This window comes from Zootermopsis nevadensis, unplaced genomic scaffold, assembly GCF_977971745.1.
Source record: "Zootermopsis nevadensis isolate Lab colony 2312 unplaced genomic scaffold, Znev_1.0 Znev_ptg000012l, whole genome shotgun sequence".
Classification (NCBI taxonomy): domain Eukaryota; kingdom Metazoa; phylum Arthropoda; class Insecta; order Blattodea; family Termopsidae; genus Zootermopsis; species Zootermopsis nevadensis.
In genome coordinates this window covers 414,017-423,120 of record NW_028259144.1, presented here as the reverse complement: position 1 = coordinate 423,120, position 9,104 = coordinate 414,017, and the positions used below count along the sequence as shown (strand labels likewise).

The 9,104-nt window shown below is 44.0% G+C and overlaps 1 protein-coding gene across 1 annotated transcript; it reads left to right on the top strand.

Moving 5' to 3' along the window:
• The first annotated feature begins 267 nt into the window (after positions 1-267).
• On the top strand, positions 268-8,966 carry LOC110838922 (PAX3- and PAX7-binding protein 1). The gene is made up of 16 exons (XM_087348211.1): positions 268-562; positions 937-1,100; positions 1,213-1,369; positions 1,574-1,685; positions 1,952-2,088; positions 2,313-2,392; positions 2,937-3,133; positions 3,803-3,992; positions 5,343-5,472; positions 6,674-6,877; positions 7,343-7,542; positions 7,723-7,876; positions 8,015-8,210; positions 8,290-8,491; positions 8,620-8,756; positions 8,853-8,966. Exons 1-16 carry the CDS (start codon positions 346-348, stop codon positions 8,899-8,901), a joined length of 2,526 nt encoding a protein of 841 aa, XP_087204337.1. The 5' UTR covers positions 268-345; the 3' UTR covers positions 8,902-8,966.
• Positions 8,967-9,104: the final 138 nt, after the last annotated feature.

Below are 9,104 nucleotides of genomic sequence, written 5' to 3'. Positions count from 1 at the left end.
TTGACAAGACTGCAGAGAGCCTGAAGAACCCTCTTGAAGGCCCAATGGAGAATTACTCTGAGGCTTCAAGAGAGGTTAAGGCTTTCCATTCTATTACTCTTCGCTTGTAATGTTAAGAACTTTCTCGATAATCTTATTACGACGTTTTGTTTTTCCAACATTGTCTCCCAAGAACCATACATACATGTTTTTAATACAGGTTTTATTGAATTTACTGTGGTGTGTTGGTAATACGTGGCTGAGATTATGAATAGAAACGAAGCGTTTCATGTTCTCTCTGACACTGCGGGTCAATGCGGAGTACGATTTGCTGGTCGGCCATAGTTGCTTTTTTGGTTTTAGAAAATGTCACTGTTTAAGAAACCGAAGAAAAATATAAGAAGACGAGTTATTGGAAACATCGAAGATGAAGAAGGAAACGAAGAAAATGATATAAAGGTGGATGTGGAAGAGGAGGAAATTATCGCTCAACCCCAACCTAATATAACAACGAAAATAAAGGACAAGAAAAAGGAAAGACGGAAACAAACCGTTCTGAGTTTTGAAGAAGAACTGAATGAAGGTACGTAAAATGTGAAATGAGTAATTTTGTGACATCACATATCGTAATCAGCGTTTCTTGGGGTATAACCTGTCTGTGATACAATGTTTTCAACGCTTGGTTGATCTCTGTTATTATTGGAGGGTTGCAGGGTGCCTAGTTCTTTATGATAAGTTTGCAGTTCTCAGGACATTACATTAGTCAGGGTCTGGCTAATACAAACTTTAGAAGTATGTTCATATGTAGCATTCAAGTGATACGTGTTTATGTGTGTTTTACTATGGTTACTTAATATCACATCCCTGTTTGTTCATCTATTTAGTCATCCTGCCACGTTTTATTTATGTAGGGTAATAAGACAGTCAGATAAAAATTAGGTATTGGATCTTTTACAGCCGATGATGGGGAAGTGTTCCAAGTAAAGAAATCAACACAGAGCAAGAAAATCATGAAACTGCTCGACAGAGAGAGGAGAAAGAAGAAGGAGGTGAAAAAAGAAGGGGAAAAAATTGATGGTGTTGAATATGAAGAGAAAACGGAGGATCCGTCGGACCTAGTGGTAAAGCTCAGATCTGTATTGCGTGTATTACAGGCCATCTTTTCTGTCCTGTGATTTGATGATCAGAGGGACTTGGTGAGTGCTTGAGCCTTCTTCTTGCCTGATTTTGAAGGTGGTGGTGAAGCCAACCCATAAGACAGCAGTGGGTCACATTCTCAACGGACGGGCAGCGGAGGTGGCGGGCTGCGAGGACGTCAGTTCTTCAGATGAAGACGACACTGCACATCCGCGGTTCTCTCGGCCGGACCACGTGAAGCTGCTGTTGGAAAGTATGGTTTGAAACTGTGGTGCCTTCAATATTTTACTGATTATGAAATAACTTCTGCACCTTACAGTCACATAGCATTGTGGCACTCGGGGCGAGACTTTCCTCCTTTGCTTTCTCACTTCTCACACGAGACAGGCCGCACTGAATTAACTCATTAATGCAGTGCGTGTTCTGTCAAGAGTGCATCTCTGTCTTGTGTCATCAGGTGGACGCATTCCTGATGCGGCAATGATTCATGCCGCACGGAAACGCAGGCAGCTAGCCCGGGAAATGGGGAGTGACTACATTCCGCTGGATAACATCTCCAGCACTAAGAAGTAAGTACTTGTGCTGAAGCCAGATCAAGGTGCACACGCGTGCTCGTTTGTTCATCATTCAGATCTTTTCACAGTAAAATTATAAGACATTGGTTTTCAGTGTTGAGTTTTACATCGGATTCTTACCACCTTGAGGTCTGAATTGTTATGTTTTGTGCAGTTGCAGTATTGATAAAGTTGGTCTTCACTTGCTGGTGCTGCCAACTTTTCCTCCTGTACTCATGAGTAGATTTAAATGGTCTTAGCTCCTACATTTGTGTTGGCAGGCCTGACCCAGGGAAACGCTTGGTACGGGAGGAGGATGAGGAAGGAAGTGATGAAGAGAGGATTACAATGGCAGTGAACACAGCCGCCAGAGACCGGGAACGGCGCAGGGAGGCATTTATGGCCGCCCAGGTTGCAGGTAAATAACGGTTTGTTGAACTGGAGGGCGTTGTTTGTGAGGTTTCCAAGATTGTTTGCTGTGCTGGTGGTAATTGAAAGCTGAGTGTTTTGATCGAGGGTGTGATAAAGAGAGAGCTTTAATGCCACAATTAAATACTCTGAATCACTGTATTGCTAATATAAAATCATTAATCCTTGTGAATCTGAGGTGGCAAATTGAATGAGGCGCATCTTTGTCTCCAGATGCGGGAGAAGAGAGTGAGAAGGCCGAAGATGATGAATGGGAGTCGCAGCAGATCAGGAAGGGTGTGACTGGTGCTCAGGTATGTTGATGTTGCTTATAGTTCTCTCATGTCACATTGTGGACTGTAATTAATATGAACGGCATGCCATTGAGACTACTCGATCTTGATGATTCTTGCTGCTCTGATTTATATGAACCTTTGAGGTAGAATCAGTACTACTATTTATTGCAGGGAAATAAAGCATTTTTATGTAAATAAGTTTTAGAAAAAATACCGAGTATTTACTGCATTGTTTCTTTGGGAAAACAGATAACAGCAACGTGGTGACTACATTAGACACTGATGAATCATAACTAGAGACGTGAAATTTGTACAGTGATTCCTGTGTTTCTTCCAGTATGCTGTGATGATTATGAAATTGTAAAATCCTGAGAACGTAACTCAGGTTCCAGTTTGGGCGCAGATCCAGACCGCTTTATCTCCTGAATAAAGTTTCAGGTGCAGAACCATTTAGCAAGGTCCGTCGCATGGACCGAAGAGCAGGCAGCCATAGTTTTAAGTGCAAACGCTGAGCTTGAAGTGAAGTCGTTAGTGTATGTGTAATTTCTGATGTGTGTCACAGTTGGCAGCAGTGCAGCAGGAATCTCTGCAGTACCACCAGTATGCAGTGGTTCCTATGATGCCTGCTCCTTTACCTGCTCCCAGCCCATCACTGGAACCCATGTCCATGCCCATGATGTTGCACAGCGTGGGCCCCCCATCACCCACGCAGGCGGACGCAACTACGCCACAGGCCATCGCTAACAAGTTGCGCGACAGGTAATAGCCAGCCACTGCGGCACAGAAGCTGTTGCTTTGTTCAGCCAATGCCAGAAATGTGGTGTCCTGAGTGATGAAAGTTCAACCAACAAATCAACTCTAATCATCATTTTTTAATTTCCACACTGATGCTGTTCACATTGTTGACCAGATCAGAAATTATTAAAGTGATGAATATTTTATGTAACGAATGTGCATTTAAAAGCTTGATTGTGATTTCTCATGTTGTCTTGTAGACAGTTACCAGTGTTTTGTTGGAACGTACTGCTCCCATCTTCAGTCTTCGCTTGAGAGTTTTCTTTTGGGGAGAACAAATATTAACTTTAAACCAAAGACACAGGAAATGCTATTGGATGCATCGCTTGTGCTTGTCAAATGGAAGGTCTTTTTCACTAAATTTATGTTGTTTCGAAGAATCAGATGCATAAAATGGGAGCTTTCTTTTAATTCAGAGGATATGTTTCATAATCATTGCATTTTTAAACTGACATGTAATTTAATTAAAATTGCTTCCATTTTGTTATTAAGAGGAAAGTTTGAGACTCCTTGTGGTCTCGTAGGGTACTGAACGAAGGTCATGTGATGGTGGTTGATTCAGTTGCCTAGCCTGCAGATTAGCAAGTATGGCAAAGAGATTGTGATTTGCTCTAAGGAATTGTGATGTTACAGGTTGGCAAGCCTACGGGATCTTCAGCGTCGTCAGCAGACGGACCTGACCCGCGTGGCCGACGAGCTGGCGTCGACCAAGGCAGAACGTGAACACTTGGAGATGGAGCAACCTGTGCTGGCCCAGAAGTTTCGCTATTACCAAGAGTTGCGTGGGTATGTGACAGACTTGGTAGAGTGTCTAGATGAGAAGGTGGGTTCCTACATCACAATAACTACCAGGGGGGCATTGGGGAGGATCTAGACAGTTGGTAGCCACACTTGTCAGCTTGTAAATTGTGACATGTCAGAATTTCATTTGTCAGAGCACAAAGTTATAAACCGCATTGAACTGTCTAAAGTGTCAACACATTCTGAGATTAGATTTGTCCCGGTGATTCGATCCTATCGCAACAAACGTCGAGATACGAAAGGTTTATCGAGGTAAAACATATAGACTGTGGAATTAGATGTAAGTGCACTCAAACATGCAGACCAAAACTCCAGAAATTTTATTGACCAATTGAATCCATTGCCCTTCACAGATCTGGTAAGAAAAGGAAATGTGATAAAAATTCAAAAAAATTGTAATCATTGTTGCTCTGCTAATGCGCGGCCTGTGGACCAGCGTGGTTATCAGAACTGGCGCTGCGTCACGTGGGGCCGTCCCCCCCTCTGTAACTGGGGTCGCTAGATCTTCTCTGTATCAAGTGGGTGGGTTCAAGTCCCACTGAAAGTCTGGTTGCTTGATGTTCATCTTGTGTGCTTTTGAGTTGCAGTGTTTGAGGCCGCTAAAGGGGAAGGTGTTGTCTAAAGTCTGGCACTTGCTGGAATGAGGGCTGATCATGGTGGTCACTGGGTGGGAGTGGGGGGGAGTCCTTGTTCTTGCAGTAATGGCAAGGCCAATAAGTATACTTGAAAGTGAGTGGCTGTTGTGCGAAGATGCATACTGTGCTATTAATGAATCATTTCTTTACTGATTAGTAGTTGTACAAATGTACCTTCATCATTCTGTCATCCTGTCTGCACTAAACATCTGAGGTTACAAGCTTAGGAGGTGCAAGTCAAAACTTCATTTTGGCTCACATAGGTCAATAGATGGCGGTGGAATTTATGCACACATTTATTTGCCTGATACATTTAGTTAATCTGCGACATATTTGATCAATGTTGCCTGCCAGATATTTTGACAACACTGGGAACTGTTCTGTTTGCTGTCTTATTGCTGCTTGTTCATGGACAGGTATTTGTCATGCCCCCCCCCTTCTTGTCCTGTATTTACAGGAGTACCACAGTCTTCTACTTGGGAGAGGTATTTCGTATTAGCAATGTGACTTTCATCTTGGGGTATGAGACGTTATTTGGGGCGCTGGCAGTTATTCCGCTCAGAGATCTGTGCTGTACCTTGCTGATATGGCAGATGTAATCTGTGTGAAATAAAACCATACCACCTCACATCTGGCATGTGGTATTGGGATAAATATACATCACCCGCTCCGTCTCTGTTGTGATGGGGCGGTCGTATCTGCAAAATGTGATGGTGTCGGTTTGTTTGGTCCTGCAGGTGCCCGTTATCGCAGCTCTGGAGCAGCGCATGCTGAGCCTCTTGAAGCGGCGGGCGGACGAGCTGATGGAGCGACGACGTCAGGATGTGCGGGATCAGGCGGAGGAGCTTGCACCCTCCACGGCAGTCAGTCAGTATCTGGGACTATGCAGCGAACTAAATAAAACTGAGGGGGCGTGGTGTGTTTGCCCCTGCTGGGCTCTGTTTAACCTTCGTGGTCAAACATTGCATTGCAGCAGCTCTTAAAGAATCTGTCTTGACCACATATATTTTAAAATTCTACAATAAAATGGGGTAGGGGTTTCTCTTTTATATTTTCCCACTTGGAGCATTATGAGGTGCAGAAATCATTGAAATGGAGTGACAGGCATTTTATCAGTAGTGAAATTCTCTCTTTTCGATCTGTGAGTTGAATTTCTGAATGTTTAAGATTGGCACGTGCGTTGATGCTAACAAAATGACAAGGAACCAAGGACATTGGTTTGTGCGTATGACTTTCCGTTTTGCTTTAATTTGTAATTGTTTGCCAAGCTAACATTATCAGTTCCTTTACTTCATTAACCAACAATGATGCAGTCGTCCTTTATTATGTAAGATTATGTTAATGTACAGTGAATACATACAAGAGACTTTCATTTTCTTGTTAGCTATTTGTACCTTTAAACCTTGTGTGTGTGTGTGTGTGTGTGTGTGTGTGTGTGTGTGTGTGTGTGTAGATTCTCCACTGGAGTATGTGATGAGCTGATGACAGGAACAGCTTCAGTGATTTCTGAATTATAATGAAGTTAATTTTCATATTTAATGAGTCCTTTGACACCACAGCAGGATACAATTCAAGGGCATAGCCTCCAGATATGGAGTATGTCTGCAGAAATATTCAGTATACAGATCAGGCAACCAAAAAAGGTGATCTTTGAGTGGGGGGGGGGGGGGGGGGGGGGGGGTGCGCATAATAGACTAATTGCTCGTCGTCATAAGAAATTAGCACAATACAAAGAGTTACACAGAATCTCAAGTGGGCTCTTGTGAATATGGCAGTGAACCCTCGGGTTCTATAAAAGATGGGGAATTTCATGTCTGTTTGACTAACTATTATCCTCTGAAAATTTCTCTGTTCTGTGGAGTTGGTTATGTAATTTTAAAAATGCCTCTTCTGTTTCAATATCACATTGAACTGCACAACTACCACTTTGCAGCTTTAGTATGGACACTGTAAGAACGAAAGCCGTAGGTTCAGTCACTGTCTGTAGCAGTGACCAACACATTAATTGTTAATCTTCGATGACATCTGAAACATAAAGCGAGGCTAAGTAACTAGCATCTTTCTATAGGGTCTTGTCCACCATCTGGTCCAAAGCGTAGCCGTGAAGAAGAAGAGGCACATTCACGACGAGCAGCGGAACGGGAAGGTCGGCGCACTAGGCGTCGCAGAGCTCGGGAAATGAAGATTGGCAGTACTGCCAGACATGCAGATGGGATGTCTAGTGATGATGAGATGACAGAGCTTGAGGCCACAGCCTACCGGAACCAGAAAGGTAAAGTCGGGTTGTCCACTGCCTCAAGCTGTCTCAGATGACAAAAACATTTCCTCGTGGGAAGAAAATAATTAAACGGGTTTATGAAGCGTGAGGTTGCTTAATGTTGTGAGCAGTGATCACAGCTTAGTTCCAAAACAAAGGAGAATTTCTTGATCAGTTGCTTGTCTGCATTCTGTCTGATGCTTAGTGAGGATTTTGGGATGACCTAAAGATTTGAGTCTCCATACTTTTATTACTGTTTCTTGCTGCAAGGGAACAACCGTGGTTAATCAAGAAAGGGAAACATCAAAGTTCTGTGACTTTTACACTTTACCTGCTGTTGGATGAATCAGTCGTCTGGACGTGTCGTTTGAATGCAGGAATCACAACGTATATTCAAAACCTGACAGGGAGGAAAGTAATATTGCACTGGCTTGTGAATTGTGTGATGTGGCAGGCTTTAAAATGTCCCGGTGTTCACAGATACGATCGAGTCCGATGCTCGTCTGGTGTTCTCCGATGTAGTCGACGAGTTCTGTTCGATACGTGGCGTGGCATCACGGTTTGAGAGTTGGTGCACTACAGACTCCGATGCATATCGGGAGGCCTACGTCAGCCTGTTCTTGCCCAAGGTGCTGGGACCACTGGTGCGTCTGAAGATGCTGATGTGGAACCCTTTGCAGGTGAGTGCAGTCACTGAATCCATAGATTTGATTTTTGTGGCAGTGAATATTTGGATTGTGGTCTTCATTATAACCACAGTCCACATTTTCATACGTATCCACTTTGTGCAACGAACCTCACTCTCAAGTTGATGTGGATCATAGTAAGGGCCATGCTACAGATTTGTGATACCTGTCCAGGATGGTTGCGTGGAGTTTGAACGTGCCAAGTGGTATGACACGCTCGTCCTCTATGGTTTGAAGGAGGGCGAGACAGAAGAAGGGCTGAAGCAAGATCCTGACCTGCAACTGGTCCCTATCATTATAGAGAAGGTGCTCATCCCGAAGCTGACTCGTAAGTGTGTCGACCGTCTTTGGTAGTACATGCCTGTATATTGAAAAACTTCCTTTACTCTCAGACTGTTTTCCCCTGAACAAGCTATAAACTTAACAGAAAGCCTGTTATTAATGTGAACTGGCATATTGTGTACAGAGCTGGTAGAGGCAGTCTGGGACCCTATGTCCACATCTCAGACTCTACGTTTGGTGGGGTTGCTGAACCGTCTCGTGCAGGAGTACCCCACAGTGCAGCCTTCTAGCAGATCGCTGGAGCAGCTTGTCAGCACTATTATTACCAAGATGAAGTCTGCAGTTGAAAATGACATCTTCATCCCTATCTACCTGAAGCAGTAAGTCGCTGTGTCCATAGTCAGTTTTATATGGGTCTGTCCTGCAGATTGCATCTTCAACAGGAGGCCCCTGTTACAGGATGCTCGGAGGGAGTGGCGGAGCTTTCTTCCAGCGCCAGTTTGTGACCGCGGTGAAGTTGTTGCGGAACCTCCTCGCGTGGCAAGGCGTTGTGGCGGACCGCGTGTTACGAGATGTGGCGCTCGGTTCCCTGCTGAACCGGTATCTGTTGGCGGCCCTCCGGACCTGCGAGCCTGTCGATGCCGCGGAGAAGTGCAACATGGTGAGAGAATTGCTGAGTAAAACTTAATGTGTGATCTTAATATGTGGGTCGTTCGCGCATTTACATAAATAATGGACATTTTAAAGGGGAGGTGAATTACAATTTTGACTCTGGTTTACGGTTTGCAGATTGTGTCCACATTCCCATGCTGGTGGTTTCAGTCTCAGCAGCAATTGGACTCGGTGTGTCTGCCACAGCTGCAGATGTTTGTTGCTCAGTTGAAAACCATTGCTCAGTGTTTAGATGTCACATCTCCAGCAGGCAGGTAAGCTCGTGCACTTTGTTCCCCTGCCATCTTGTTCGTGTCAAACGTGTACCGTTCCATTTGTAGCCGCTTACCTTATTTATTTGTGTGTTGCAGGGAGGCCATGGAGCATGTGACAAAGATCCGACAGACACTGCAATCATAGTGACAATGTTTTATTTGTAATGTAACTTATTGTGGTGATGTGTTAATATATTCGTATTGATCATGTGACTGAGTTATTTTCTGAGGATGTAGCAGCTGACTGACAAAAGGGGACCACAGTAGGAACCAAAAGTTATTAATGAAAGGGGCATAGCTTCATGTCAGATGCCATTGATCCCAATACAGATGTGTTGTTATGTCTGT